General features: G+C 55.2%; 1 protein-coding gene and 1 long non-coding RNA gene across 2 annotated transcripts; one reads left to right on the forward strand and one right to left on the reverse strand.

Moving 5' to 3' along the window:
* Nucleotides 1-2626: 2626 nt before the first annotated feature.
* On the forward strand, nt 2627-10241 carry CCT3 (chaperonin containing TCP1 subunit 3). Its single transcript, XM_078624141.1, has 14 exons — nt 2627-2766; nt 2853-2914; nt 3300-3350; nt 4254-4316; nt 4476-4572; nt 5083-5200; nt 5805-5991; nt 6171-6320; nt 6468-6600; nt 7005-7086; nt 7455-7635; nt 8103-8348; nt 9343-9474; nt 9631-10241. The coding sequence occupies exons 1-14, from the start codon at nt 2730-2732 to the stop codon at nt 9727-9729; spliced, it is 1638 nt and encodes a 545-aa protein (XP_078480267.1). The 5' UTR covers nt 2627-2729; the 3' UTR covers nt 9730-10241.
* Nucleotides 10242-10379: 138 nt separating this feature from the next.
* On the reverse strand, nt 10380-11424 carry LOC144741639 (uncharacterized). Its single transcript, XR_013590027.1, has 2 exons — nt 11158-11424; nt 10380-10644 (listed from the first exon to the last, which is right to left on the reverse strand). It is a non-coding gene; the product is annotated as an uncharacterized LOC144741639 (long non-coding RNA).
* Nucleotides 11425-15236: the final 3812 nt, after the last annotated feature.

A 15236-nucleotide genomic window follows, 5' to 3' on the forward strand; every position in this document is an offset into this window, starting at 1 on the left:
ATTTGAGGCTGAATCTTGATAAAACCTCGTCACTTCGTCAGAAAAAAATTTAAATCTTGATAAAACCTCGTCACTTCGTCAGAAAAAAATAAGAATCTTGATAAAACCTCGTCACTTCGTCAGAAAAAAATTTAAATCTTGATAAAACCTCGTCACTTCGTCAGAAAAAAAAAATCTTGATAAGACCTCGTCACTTCTTCAGAAAAAAAATTAAATCTTGATAAAACCTCGCCACCTCGTCAGAAAAAAATAAGAATCTTGATAAGACCTCGCTACTTCATCAGAAAAAAATTTGATTCCTGATAAAACATTGTTACTTCGTCAAAAAAAATAAGAATCTCGATAAAACCTCGCCACTTCGTTAGAAAACAAAAGAATCTTGATAAAAACCTGGCTACTTCGTCAGAAAAAACTAAGAATCTTGATAAAACCTCGCCACGTCGTCAAAAAAATAAATAAAAATCTTGATAAAAACTCGCCACTTCGTCAAAAAATAAATAAGAATCTTGATAAAATCTCGTCACTTTGTCAGAAGAAAAAATAAGAATATTGATTAAAAAGAACCTCGCTACTTCGTCACCACCTGCTCACCTCACCGCTCCGTTCCGCCTCACCCACAACACTTCACCGACTCATCCCTTCCACATCCCCTGCTCAGCACCTCACCACTCTGGACATGTGTGGGGGGAAGAACAAAAAACGCTTCATAGCTCATCGGATTCCTCCGGTATAAATATTCTGAGTCTCGATACGTCACTCTTCGCCGAACCCTTTCCTCACCGCTAAACATGCCACCTCACTTTCCCATACACTCCTTTCCTTACCACTTGGGGGACGTCCATAAATGACGTCACGCACCTAGGGGGGGGGGGGGGCTCAGACATTTGTGACGATGTGTGACGGGGGGGGGGGGGGGTTGAGAAATGTGACGTCACATCAAAATGCGCAACTTTAAATAAATGTAGGCAACACGTTCTACTTAATTAAATAGACTTTTTAATAAATGTTTTCTCCTACAACATCAGAGTGCAGAGCCACATTAAATACGCACTACAATGACAATAGTTTAAAGCGATTTGAAGCACGTTTTATTTTGGGTGGGCGGGGGCAGAGCTTTGTGACGTCATATTTGAGGGGGGGTCTGACTTTTTGTGACGCCGCGTGACGATGGGGGGGGGTCAAAAATCGTCCAAAATCGCGTGACGTCATTTATGGACGGCCCCTTGCCCTCACCACGAAACACCTCAACCACCTTAACCGAGCCACCCACATCAACTGTTCATCACTCATCCCGACTCACTCTGGCTCACCTGTGTACCACCAGTCCGCACCGTGTCCGTGTGGCTGTGTGTGTCGTGGCGGTGTCAAGATCGGCCTCAGTGGAGGAGGCTCGTGAAGGACGCTACTGGGCAGTTGGAGGCAGTCGCCCTCCAACAACAACGGAGGGTGGAGGAGCGACGCTCACAACAACGAGCGGAGCGCCGGGTGGCTAAAGCACAGCAAGTTGGTACAGTAGGGGGCACAGGTGGTGCATCGGCCACTCATCTCAGTCATCTCAGTCATCTCGGTCATCTCGGTCAGTCGACCCGTGGCACCTGCTGGGTCTGCCCCGTGACCTCCTGCCAGCGGGCGTTCGACACTTCACGTGGCCTCAGGGTGCACATGGCCTGGCACAAGCGTCGTGGTGACGTCACCGCCACTTAGTGGCGAATGGCGGTTGTTGTTGTCTATGACCTCCTGCCAGCGGGCGTTCGACACTTCACGTGGCCTCAAGGTGCACATGGCCTGGCACAAGCGTCGTGGTGACGTCACCGCCACTTAGTGGCGAATGGCGGTTGTTGTTGTTGTTGTCGTGGCGAGCGGTGGTGCAGCGGTTAGCGCTACGCTGCGCTATAAACCTGGCGGCGACCCGGGTTCGATTCCCGCTCACGACCAACACCAGTGACCCATCACCCACCGCCTCGTCTCGGGTGAGCGCGGCCCAGTAGCGCCCCCCTCGGCAGCCCAGCGCCTCACACCCCTAGAGCCTCGAGGACTGACGTGGTCCACCCCCTAAACAACACGCAATGTAAATCAGTCCCTCATAAGAACGCTAAAGGGGCCGTCCATAAATGACGTCACGCATCTAGGGGGGGGGGGGGTCAGACATTTGTGACGATGTGTGACGAGGGGGGGGGGGGTTTGAGAAATGTGACGTCACATCAAAATGCGCAACTTTAATAACACGTTCTACTTAATTAAGTAGAATTTTTAATACATATTTTCTCCTACAACATCAGAGTGCAGCGCTACATTAAATACGCACTACAATGACAATAGTTTAAAGCGATTTGAAGCATGTTCTATTTTTGGTGGGGGGGGGCAGAGCTTTGTGACGTCATATTTGAGGGGGGGGTCTGACTTTTTGTGACGCCGTGTGACGAAGGGGGGGGTCAAAAATCGTCCAAAATCGCGTGACGTCATTTATGGACGGCCCCAAACTTGTCCCCTCAAAGATTCCCCGCTCATTTTTCCCGCCACGCGGTGGCCGTCAAATCCGCTCCGGCGGCGGGCAACTGCGCATGCGCGCGCGCGTACCCGCTCGCCGGCTCGCCCGCTCTCCTGTCACTTCTACGTCGGGAGCGCGCAGTGCGCATGCGCGACACCCAGACAGACGCCTCTATATAAAGTGCAGCGCTGTGCGCATGCGCCTCAGTGCGGCTCAACAGAGACGAGGAGCATAAGTCACCATGCAGCTATCCGGAGGAGCCCCCGTTCTTGTGCTCAGTGAGTCTCGCCGAGTTCCCCCACACGTCTCTCTCGCTTGCCCCCCTTTGCCTCGCTCACCGCCGCGCGATCTCTCCTCCGTGCAGGTCAGAACACCAAGAGAGAGAGCGGCCGCAAGGTCCAGCAGGGAAACATCAGCGCAGCCAAGGTGGGTACCCGCCGGCACCCGCCGCCTCCATCGTCACGCGGCCGGTAGGGGCGCTAGGCGAGAAGGGGGGGTTGCGCTGCGGCCTGGGCACGTGTTCCAGAAGCTTCCAAGAGACGTCGTGGGGTGGGCTGGTGGATGTGAGACTTGGGGACTCTGGGGTTTGCCGCAGCATTGGTGTCGGGGTTCCCGGGGTATGCGGGACTGGGGATCTTGATGGGCGTGCGATGTTGGGCTTGGGAGACGATGATGGGAGGTGGGGTAGCTGAGCCTGCGGTGCGCGGCCTGTGCCCGGTTCGCCGGGTTGGGCCGGGTAGGCGGGTCCGCGTTCGGGGCTGTGTCGAGTCCCGGTCTCTGGGCTTCACGGCTGCCTCTCGTCTGCCCGCAGATGATCGCGGACGTGATCCGGACCTGCCTGGGTCCCAGGGCCATGATGAAGGTAGGGGACGAGCCGGTGGTGGTGGTGGTGTTTGTGCCGCGCCCTTTGTGCGGCCATTGTCAGCGCGCGTGAGTGAGTCCGTTAGAAACGCATTCGCTCCCGTCGTTGAATGGTTGTTTCTAAAAAATATTATTGAGTTTTGAGTGGCATCTGTGAGGAAAACCACGGCCTCACGTGTGAGCTAATGAGTGGATGGCTGCTGCTATTGAGGCCAAATAATAATAATGCCTTGTCATTGAAGGAATTGCACTGCAACCACTATCAACTTGAGTAAATTGCAATTCGGCCATCGTTTTGTGTGAATTAATTCTGACACCGCGTATGAATGAATGACAGCCTCTACCGTGTGAATGGGTGATTGAATGACAAAATGTCACTGTCATGTGAATGAATGACATTGACACTACTACTGTGCTGTTGAGCGAAATAAATGACATTTAAACCACGCTTGATTACCCCCTCAATGAATCCTCGCTATGGACCACGTTTTACAGTTTTTGGGTGAATGAGTGAACTTTTTAAATAAATAATGAATGAAGGGGTGAATTTCCGTAATTGCCAAGCGCTTGCTGTGCGAGTGGCACTCGCGTGGGAGTATCAGAATCTTTATTTAGACCGGAGGAATCCGATGAGCTATGAAGCTCTTTCACAGATGTTTAGTAACAATAACGCTGTTGCTGCCGCTCCCCAATGCGGGGCGACCGAGGGAATGGAGGAATTGTGACGGGCAGGGAGAGACCAAGTGGATGGGGTTGACGCCGGACTGAGTGACCCCGGGGGAGAGGGACTGGACGACGAGATGGAGTGGACGACTAGATGGAGTGATGTGGGGGAGAGTGCTGTGATGTGGGAGGGGGAGAGCGACACGGGAGGGAGTGACGCGAGTGAATGATTCTCCATCAGATGCTGATGGATCCCATGGGCGGCATCGTGATGACGAATGACGGAAACGCCATCCTGCGCGAGGTGAGTGAGATGGCTGCACCAGCAGGTACACGGGTCCACTACGCTCACAGCTGCACCGACAGCTTCACCAACGATTTGCACCGACTGACAGCTGCTGTGCTAACGGTGCCGCCGCCGCCGCCGCACTAAGAGACCGAGTGTGGCGTCCTCTCACCTCAGATCCAGGTGCAGCACCCAGCAGCCAAATCGATGATCGAGATCAGCCGCACGCAGGACGAGGAGGTGGGCGACGGCACAACCTCCGTCATCATCCTGGGTGAGCTGTGCGGCTGTAGCAGCTTGCTTCCTCGCTCGGGCTCGCACTGTCACGAGCGCGCGGTCATATTCCCAATCGCTGATGCTCGCTCGCTCTGCCCTGCTCACGCTCACCCGCAGTCGCTCATTCACGCTTGCTCGCGCTCACCCATTCACTTAAAACACTCGCGCACATACTAATCGTTTATACAAACTCCCACTCGTTCAATCACGCTTGGTTACTCATTCACACTCTCGTTCAGTCAATTACTCGTACTCGTGCATTCATTCACAACAACTCCAACGGCTCATCCGGTCCTGAGACTCCCCTTAATCGGCTCAACCTCAAATGAGTTCTTGGTGTAGTTCGTCAACATCACTCGCGGAGACGAAGGCGGCCTGGCCACCCACCCTCTTCGTGAGCTGTCGGCCTTCATCGGTGCTCGCAAAACAGCACTTGCTCCTACAGTCTTAAGGCTGTACGTGGGATCTTTGTCTTTATCTTTGTTTGTGTGTGTGCCCACGGTGGTAGCTGGAGAGATGTTGGCTGTGGCGGAGCAGTTCCTGGAGCAGCAGATGCACCCGACAGTCATCATCAGCGCCTACCGCAAGGCGCTGGAGGACATGCTCTCCACCCTCAAGGACATCAGGTGCGCCGGGGGTCACGGGGTCACGGGCTTGGGGGAAGCTGGCGGTTCCTGGCGTGTGCCGAGGACAGGCCCAAAACTCAAGCAGCCAGCAACAAGCAGTACTCCGTATCGGAGTTGCACTTGCTAAGAGTGAGCGCGTCTTTTGAATTGAGCGAGGTTTATTATCGTACGAGTTTGAGATAATGCGACGATGTTGTTGATGGAAGGAGGGAGCAGACTGGAGCAGCGCGAGGGAAGAAGCAGATCGAGAAATGGGTTGTGACCGTTGGTGTGGTGGTGGTGGAACACCGTGTGGGTGATGAAACAGAGGCTGGTTGACAGATTCCTTAACACGGTGGGGAGGAGGGGGGGGGGATCCACGCGTTACGTTCATGGGGAATCGCAATGGTGGTAATAGCTATTCGAAGGGCGATATGGAGGCGACTGACCACTGGTGAGTTAGCAAGTGCCGGATCGTCAAACAATCGCCGTGACTACTCTGAATTCTGTGGAGAATGGCGAGTCAGAAGAGGGCTGAGCTCTCCACCCCTGATGGATGCGACCGCTGCATTTGCTCGGGGTAACTCCGCCTCTCTTGCTCCCCTGCCCCTGCGTCTCGCCGCAGTGTCGCGGTAGACGTGACCGACCGGGTGATGATGCTGCGGATCGTGAAGAGCGCCATCGACACGAAGGCGCTGAGCCGCGTCTCGGAGCTGGCGTGTGGAATCGCACTGGACGCGGTGCTGACCGTGCAGCGCGAGGATAACGGGCGGCGCGAGATCGACATCAAGAACTACGCCAAGATCGAGAAGGTGCCGGCACGCGTGCACACGCGCGGCCATGCACACAACCTGCACGGCAAACGGTGGCGTGGCGCGGTGTGCAGTGTCCTGCGGTGCGCCGACGGTGTAGTGCGCCGACGGTGTAGTGCGCCGACAGTGTGCGGTGACACGGTGTGCTGACGGTGCGGTGTGCGGCGGTGCGGCCGCAGGTGCCGGGCGGGATCCTGGAGGAGTCGTGTGTGCTGCGCGGCGTGATGCTCAACAAGGATGTGACGCACCCGCGCATGCGGCGCCGCATCGAGGCCCCGCGCATCCTGCTGCTGGACTGCTCCCTCGAGTTCAAGAAGGGCGAGAGCCAGGTGCTCACCCGCTCGCCCACCCGATCACTCGCTCGCTCACTCGTTCGGCTGCTCCCCACTCGCACGGACCCCCCCCTTGTGGCTGGGCCCTGGCCTCGTGCGGTGCCCCTCCCTTAAGTGGCGGTTGTGGTGGTGGTGGTGGTGCAGACGGACATCGAGATGTCACGTGAGGAGGACTTTGCAAAGATCCTGCAGGCAGAGGAGGACTACATCCAGCAGATCTGCGCCGACATCGTGCGCCTCAAGCCCGACCTGCTCTTCACCGAGAAGGGCATCTCCGGTGCGTGCTCTTGGCTGCTTGGCTGCGTGCATGAATCGGGGGGCTTTGTGTGCCAGCGGTAGTGTGACAGCGTGCTGCGCTACAAAGCCAGAAACCCAAGTTAGATTCCCACTCACGGCCAACAGCAGTCACGATTATCTGAACTGGTCCTGGGCCTCCCTTAGGTCGACTTGGCCTCAAATGAGTGCGTGGTGTGGTGTGTATGCATTGCCACTGGGGAGACAAAGGCGGCCGGGCGTGGTGCCGGCCACCCACCCACCCCCTCGTGTGCCATGCCGGCCTTCATAGGAACTCGTGAACAGCACTTGCCCCAACAGTCTTAGGCTATACAGAGGGTTGTTATGTGTCAGGATGTGTGTGTGCATGAGTGCGAGTTGGGCTGTGATCTGCGTATCTCGTCTCAGACCTGGCTCAACATTTTCTGGTGAAGGCGAATATCACCGCGATCCGCCGCATCCGCAAGACTGACAACAACCGCATCGCCAGGTAACCACACAACCGCATCGCTATTTAACCGTGTCACTAGGTAACTGTGCCACTCGTTAACCACACGATCGCATCGCTCGGTAACCTCGTCACTATTTAACCGTGCAACCGCATCACTATTTAGCAAATGCGTTGCTCGGTATCTGCACCCCTGCTTGCAGACGTGTGGTGTATGTGGGTGGAATAGTATTGTGTGTGGACTGTTGTACATGACGTAAACGTTGTAGTTGTGTGTGTCGTGCTTCGTGCGTGGTTGGTTGTGCCGTGTGGTATACGATGGAGTGGTCACGGCATGGCTGGGCATGGTGCTGCTGTGTTGCGTGGTGGCGGTGCGGTGGTCACACTCGTGGTTGTGTGTGCGGTGCCAGGGCGTGCGGTGCTCGTATCGTGAGCCGCACGTGTGACGCCAAGGAGGAGGACGTCGGTACAGGCGCGGGCCTCTTTGAAGTGAAGAAGATCGGCGACGACTACTTCACGTTCATCACCGAGTGCAAGGACCCCAAGGCCTGCACCATCCTCCTGCGTGGAGCCAGCAAGGACATCTTGGCCGTGAGGACGCCGCACACACACACGCCGCGCACTGTACGCACACGGGACACACGCTGCACACACTGCACACGCTGCACACACACACGGGACACACTGCACACACACACTGCACACACACACACTGCATACACGTGTGTTTGGAGCGGTAGTGTAGTGGGTTCACACTGCGCTACGAACCCAATGACCTGACCCACGGGTGACAAAATATCCTGGGCCTCCCTTATGTCGACCCGACCTTAAATTAGTACTTGGTGCGAAGTGTCAACATCACCACCAAGGAGACAGAGGCGACCGAGCGTGGTGCTGGCCACTCGCCTCCTAGTGCGCCGTGCCAGCCTTCATAGGCGCTCGCCACAACAGCACTTTACCCAAAAGTCTGAAGGCTGTACGGGGGGGGGGGGGGGGGGTCTTTGTAACTGTGGTGAGCGTTGGGGGCAGCGTTGATCTCTCTGCGCGGCGTGTGCCAGGAGGTGGAGCGCAATCTGCAGGACGCCATGCAGGTGGCGCGCAACGTGCTGCTGGAGCCGCGCCTGGTGGCGGGCGGCGGCGCCACAGAGATGGCGCTGGCTCAGGCGCTGGAGGTGCGGTCGCGCGCCATGACCGGCGTGGAGCAGTGGCCGTACCGCGCCGCGGCGCGAGCCCTCGAGGTCATCCCTCGCACGCTGGTGCAGAACTGCGGCGCCAGCACCATCCGCACGCTCACCTCGCTCCGGGTAAGCGAGCGGCCGCGCGATCCCGCACCCTCGCCTCGCCTCACCTCACCCCCCGGGGTTGTGCTGCGAAGTTTTGCAGCCGTGTGTTTGTAAGAATTCATAATTGAGTGCAATTATGAATTGTGTTGATGTTATGGCGCTGCAGGGAGATCGTTTGCGAAGGAATGAGCCCCGAGTGATTTTGCAGCAGGGGGGGCGATGTCGCTGTGTGGTCTCGCTGAGGGGCACACCCAGTGGCAACTGTCCCTGCGTCTGGCACAAGGCGATCGTCGCGAAGGAAACCGCTGCTCTGTTTCACAGATGGGGTGGCTGTTTCTGTTGCGAGTTTCCATATTGAGTAACTTTGTGCGATTTTTTTTTTTTCAATTTGGCAAACTTTGACCACGACGCCGGCACACGTTGGGCCCCCTTGCTCGTCGCGGGATCATTCACGTTCGCTGCGAGCGACGCAAGATGGCGAGTGGTAGTCGCATTTTACGGTTCATGCGCATGGTAGGATTGTCAGAATCTGGAGGAATCCGATGAACTATAAAGCTCTTTCACAGATGTCCAGTAGTTAATGGACACGGATGTCCAGTAGTTAATGGACACGGATGTCCAGTAGTTAATGGACACGGATGTCCAGTAGTTAATGGACACGGATGTCCAGTAGTTAATGGACACGGATGTCCAGTAGTTAATGGACACGGATGTCCAGTAGTTAATGGACACGGATGTCCAGTAGTTAATGGACACGGATGTCCAGTAGTTAATGGACACGGATGTCCAGTAGTTAATGGACACGGATGTCCAGTAGTTAATGGACACGGATGTCCAGTAGTTAATGGACACGGATGTCCAGTAGTTAATGGACACGGATGTCCAGTAACCAGGGCAGACCGCCGGATTCCAACAGCGGGAAGAACCCTGTGCAACAAGCGCCAACGAGAACGTGGCCACCGTCCCGCGCCGCCTCGCCGTGGTGGTGATGTGCGATCGTCCGTGTTGTGACCAGGCGAAGCACACCCAGGAGGGCTGCGAGAGCTGGGGCGTCAACGGGGAGACGGGCGCCATCGCCGACATGCGCGAGCTCGGCGTCCTCGACCCCTTCGCCGTCAAGGCCCAGACCTACAAGACGGCGCTGGAGGTGAGGTCACACCGCCATCGTACCGCCGTTCTGCGTCTCCCCCCAGCGGGAGGTCGCAGTTGGAAATGGGGGGGAGGGCAGGGGTGACGATGGGGAGGTAGTGGTAGTGGTGGTGCAGGTGCTGAGATTCGGTGTGGTGGAACCGCCCCCCCCCAGACGGCGATCCTGCTGCTGCGTATCGACGGAATCGTCTCCGGCAGCAAGAAGTCCAAGGGTGACGAGGGCACAGGGGCAGGGGGGCCTGCCGCCGACTGAGCCGCACCACGCTGGGTCCTCCACCACCCCCTCAGAGCCACCAACACCGACTGAGCCACGACACGGCGGGTCATCCACCACCCCCTCAGAGCCACCAACACCGACTGAGCCACGCCACGTCCTCCACCACCACCACCCCCTTGCAACCACCAACACCGACTGAGCTGCACTACGCCGGGTTTTCCACCACCCCCTCAGAGCCACCAACACCGACTGAGCCACGCCACGGCGGGTGGTCCACCACCACCACCCCCTTGCAACCACCATTGACTGAGCCACATCACTGCAGATCAACCATTACAGCCACACAAGCCACAACCACCACTCTGTGCAAACAACCAATACCCACCAACACCACCAACACCACTAACAACCACAACCACCACTCAGTGTCTTGTACCTGCTCCTCGTTGCTTGCCCCCTCCCCTGGCTGCACGTTGGCTGCACGCAGCCCCCCCAAGGCCCAAACTCCTGACTCAATAAACGCGAAGGTGATGTCGTTATGAGCAGAAGCTGTGTGACGTGAACTCCGCCTGGACCATGTGTGGTGAGGAGTGTGGTACATGTGATGTGCTTGAGTGGGGCGAGTGCAGGGCGTGCGTGGCCACTCACTGCTCATCCCTCCTGCACACACCAGCAGCAGCACCAGGCTGTGTAAACAGAATTTATTTCACTAGAAAAACCCAGCCCAGACCCCTACCCACGGGTCCATCCCATCACCCCCACAGCACAAAACCTCGCATATGGTAAACCAGCCCAGTACAAAATAAACACTCGCTACCCGCGCAGGAGATGCCCAAGGAGCCCTGTGCTTGCGTCGCCCCGGTGATTGGAGTCCCAGTGGCACTTGCTTGCCAGCCTTGGTGCCTCACTGAGCCACCTCTCCCGTCTCCGGGTCCACCAACTCCTCCGGGTCTGCAGGGGTACAAAGAGCCGGCTTCGTGGAAGGGGGATGCACTGTGACCCCCTTGCAAGGGTCAACCACTCGTCATTATGGTGAGATGTCCCAGCAGTGCTTCAAGCCCAGCGGCCGCCCTGAATAATACTACGGGTAAATAATCCCTCCCCCCCCCCCCCCCAACAAAACTTGCCCTTCAGTGGACGTTAATAAACCCTGTGACAAGATTCTGAATGAGGGAAACACCGGAGGACCTGGAGAAAAATCCACGCAAACCATGAACACTCCAAATATACAGGCGTTGGGGTCAGGATGAAACCCACGACCTGCATACCAGACGAGGTAGTTATTTCGCCACAGTGGCGCCAGATATGCATGTGAAGGGGGTAAGGTGGATGTAACTGCATTTCACAAACACTCAAAGCAATTGGGACGGCGAAATCCCTAACAGTCGCTCTCCCTCGGCCAAATGAAATCCTTGCTATGACCCCTGTGTTATGCTCTAGGCAGGGGGGGGGGGGGGTTCTTACCGGGGTCAATGTGAGCGGCCGGCACGACTGGGATGTCTGGAACCTCTTGCTGCTGCTGCAGCGGCGGCTGCTGCTGCAGCGGCGGCTGCTGCAGCTCCACAATGACGACGCTGCTGTTGTTGCTGCTGCTACTGCTGTTGCTGCTCATGGTGCCTGTGGTTGAGACCCCGAGAGTCGGGGGTTCGTGTTGCTTGGGGTCTGGCTGCTCGAAGGGACTCCACATCCCCGGGCCGCCCGATACCACTTGCACCGTGCCCACATCTGCTGGGACACGCGGAACAATTGGGAGTTGCTTCGACTGACGTTTTCGTGACTGCAATGATCCATACTCTTTGGTTCTTTAGGTAAAGTCACGTAGGTGAAAATAATACTGGTAGGAACCTCCTGGTTACACCAGCCCACGGGATTATTGTGTCTGTCCGTCGTGCTTCTAAAAATGGGAGGGGTGGGGCTGGGTGGGGAGGGGCTGGTCACCCCGTGGTGCCCTTATAAAACTCAACGTTTAACCTACTCACGCCAGCTTGTGCCCGCCCTCAGTCGACCATATTTGTGGAATACACCACCCCGCCTTAGACCCTGGCCATTGACCGAGCAACCCAACGTTCCTACCAGCTCCCTCCGCAGGAATGTGTTAAAAGAAAAAATTAAAACTAATTTAGTTTTAATTTTTTCATTTATTCATTCGCTCAATTAAAGAACGATGTCACTACAATTGTGCCATTCTAGGTGCACTTCGAAGCCACGTGAAATGTATGCTCACTGGCAAGTCACAGGAGGGCATAACTGGCCGAGAAGAGGCAACGCTTCGTATTGAGCGACAGGCCAGGTACCTTCTGCACAGCTTGACGAAGACGATGAAAATAAATTGCTACCCGACTGATCTGGAGCGAAACCTCTGCAGCCAAACCGGAGTGATTCATAATCCCAGGTATGGGAACTCCTCCGTTCTCTCCACTCGTGGAGAATTGAGGTGCAGGAGTTTTTGATGACAATACCCAGGAAGGATGTTCTAGGCACCCATTTCCCCGGGGCCTCCAGCACAAGCTGCGTTTGGTCTTTGTGTTGTTAGTGATTTGGTTCAAGGTGGAGGGGGTCACGAGCACCGGCGCACCCGTCCAGAGCCCCCCGTTGGCCACCGTGGAAGCTGCGATTGCCAGGAGGGTAAACAGCCGATTGGTTATCGGCCTTCTCCCCCAATAGAATTGCTCACAAGCCACCAGTGGTTACGTCCGGCAACCACCGGAGCAGGTGAGAGTTTTATTTGCCAGTCAATAATTGAGTCACTTGCACACACTTTGCGCGTGCACTTATGCCCTTGCTATCTCGCGCACAATGAGCCCCTCACACGCGAACTGGAGGGAGCTGCCACCGTGGTCAAGAGAATGGTTCTGCAGAACGCTGCACTTGCAATCCAGTTTGGCGGAAGTTCGATTCCATCTCCCGGCGTGGCAGTTGTGACAAGGGGCCAAATCTTGACGTGGAGCTTTCATGACTGCAGGAATTCAAATTCTTGGGTCTTTCGGTAAAGTCACGTAGATAGGTAAAAAAAACAAAAAATTTGAACCTAGTAATAGGTTTTTACCATTTTATCTTGTACAAAAACTAACACCTTTATATAAGGGATCATGTTTGCAATAACCACAACACAAGCAGTCAAAATGCAAACAAAGAAACAACTCTGATGATATGCACTGTCCTTGAAGTTGATTGGTCCACACCCGAGACAGCTTTTCTTGGAGCCTAGTCTCCATTGGTGTTGGACCAGATCACGCCAAAAGGCGTACAACTATTTTAACCTATGAACGTGATTTTTTAATTTCGATTTAAAGCTTTCGTGACTGCAGGGATTCATATTCTTGGATCTCTCGGTAAAGTCACATAGAAGGGAAATAATAAAAATAAAACCTAAAAATCTCACGACGTTTCGGCCACAACACAAGCAGCTTGTGTTGTGGCCGAAACGTGAGAATTTAATGTTTTATTTTATTATAACAATGGGCAAAGTTTCGATTTAAAGCTTTCGTGACTGCAGGGATTCATCTTCTTGGTTCTTTCGGTAAAGTCACGTAGAATGGAAATAATACAAATAAAACATAATAAAATAATTCTCACGACGTTTCGGCCACAACGCAAGCAGCCGTCCTCAGGTGGAGAACAGGTCTGTCAAGAAGACAGGGTCTGTCAAGAGTCTTCTCGACAGACCTGTTCTCCACCTGAGGACGGCTGCTTGCGTTGTGGCCGAAACGTCGTGAGAATTATTTTATTATGTTAAAAAAAAATTATTTTATTATTTCCATTCTACGTGACTTTATCGAAAGAACCAAAAAAATGGGCAAAGTGTATTCAATCTCCCTCCACCGCATCTGCCCACTCGGCAGCAGTGTATGTAGCTGCACGGCCTATGATGGGTAGATCACGTGCGGTGGGGTAAAGTGTGGGTACTGCCACCTATTCCACAGACGTCCGCTCAGCGTGGACAGAGCGATGAAAGACCACTTCAAGAGAGAGCACTCCCTCTAGTGGACAAGACCCTTTACGCCACCATTGGCCGTTTAGCGAGCAATTTCTGGGCTGTCTTTTAACAGAGGATTGAAGGCGAATGGACCACGCGTTAACTTCGGCTTGCCGCCGTGCCGTTCGTACATCATCTGCACGTGCTACTCGGCGCATTCATTACGTTCCACTGGAAACGGTTACCGGTTTGTGGACATTCAGGACTGTGATTTTTTTTTAAGCAAGGTGGGGGGAGGACGAGGGATGGGACCAGGGTGGATACAGACGGGACGCAGGGAGATGGGAGAGTGGGTGCCACGGTGGCGAGGAGATATTAACTACCTCGCCTGGTATACAGGAGGTCGTGGGTTCCATCGCGACCCTGACGCCTGCTGCATATTTGGAGTTTGCGGTGTCTCTCTTCCCGTGGTCGCGTGGATTTTTCTCCCATCTCCTCCGGGGTTTCCCTCCACATTCATAAACAAGCGTTTGGGGTATTTGGCTGCAATGAATGTCCACGTGATGACCCACTTTGGTTGGGCTATCATTTGTGGCCAGGTCGCTTCTGAACAAAAGAGCTGTTTAGCTCAGTGGCCCCTGAGTTCGACACAACAAGGTATGCTGAACTTTTTTCGCACCGTACGTAGCCAACCGTGCTAATCGGAGGTGCGGGTCACGTGTGGCGGAGAGATGTCGCCCGAAGCATCAGGGAGAGGCAGGAAGAGGGGAGGGAGGTGTGAGGAGGACGTGGAGAGAAAGCGAGAGAGAGGCAGGGCTTAGGCATAGAGATGACAAGCAGGGTGCGCCATGGAGAGGCATGTGGGAGTGTCCTTGTAGCAGTGGGGGGGGTTAGTGGAGAGCGGCATGGAGATGGTGCCACAGAGGCAGAAACAGGGAGAGGCAGCAAGTGTGCAGGGTTTGTGTATCTAGAGAGAGAGGTGGTGGGGGGGGTGACTGGGGGAGAGTGAAATAGAGGTGGGGAGAGACGGGGGGGGGCAATTGCGCAATCTCGGCCTTGTTTAAACTCTCCCGTCTCCATCAACACGAGTCCCCGGGAAAGGGGGTTCAACCCCGCGAAGCTTAACCCTGCCCCCCTCGCCGAGGGGATATACGGAATAAGCGGTATCCTCTCTCACTGGGGAAACTTGGGGGCACCCCCACGACAGGGATTAACGGGGTCTCAGGGGACCCTGGAGCCCGAGGGGAGCAGGCACATTCAGGGAATCATGGAATCAATCTTTAGGGGTAGAGGGGACCATGAAGACCAGGAGCAGTGGAGCAGATCACGGTGATCAACTCGGAGGGCGGCAGGGAGTGGGGATTTGGAGACATCTCGTCAGCCCCACGGTGGCTAGGAGATGTTAACTACCTCGCCTGGTCTACAGGAGGTCGTGGGTTCGATCCGGACGCTGACGCCTGCTGCTGTATATTTGGAGTTTGTGGTGTCTCCCTCATCATCATCACGGTGGCTAGGAGATGTTAACTACCTCGCCTGGTATGCAGGAGGTCGTGGGTTCGATCCCGACCCTGACACCTGCTGCTGTATATTTGGAGTTTGCGTGTCTCTCTCCCAGTGGTCGTGTGGA

The sequence above is a fragment of the Lampetra planeri genome, unplaced genomic scaffold (assembly GCF_965212315.1).
Source record: "Lampetra planeri unplaced genomic scaffold, kcLamPlan1.2.h2 scaffold_629, whole genome shotgun sequence".
Lineage (NCBI taxonomy): Eukaryota > Metazoa > Chordata > Hyperoartia > Petromyzontiformes > Petromyzontidae > Lampetra > Lampetra planeri.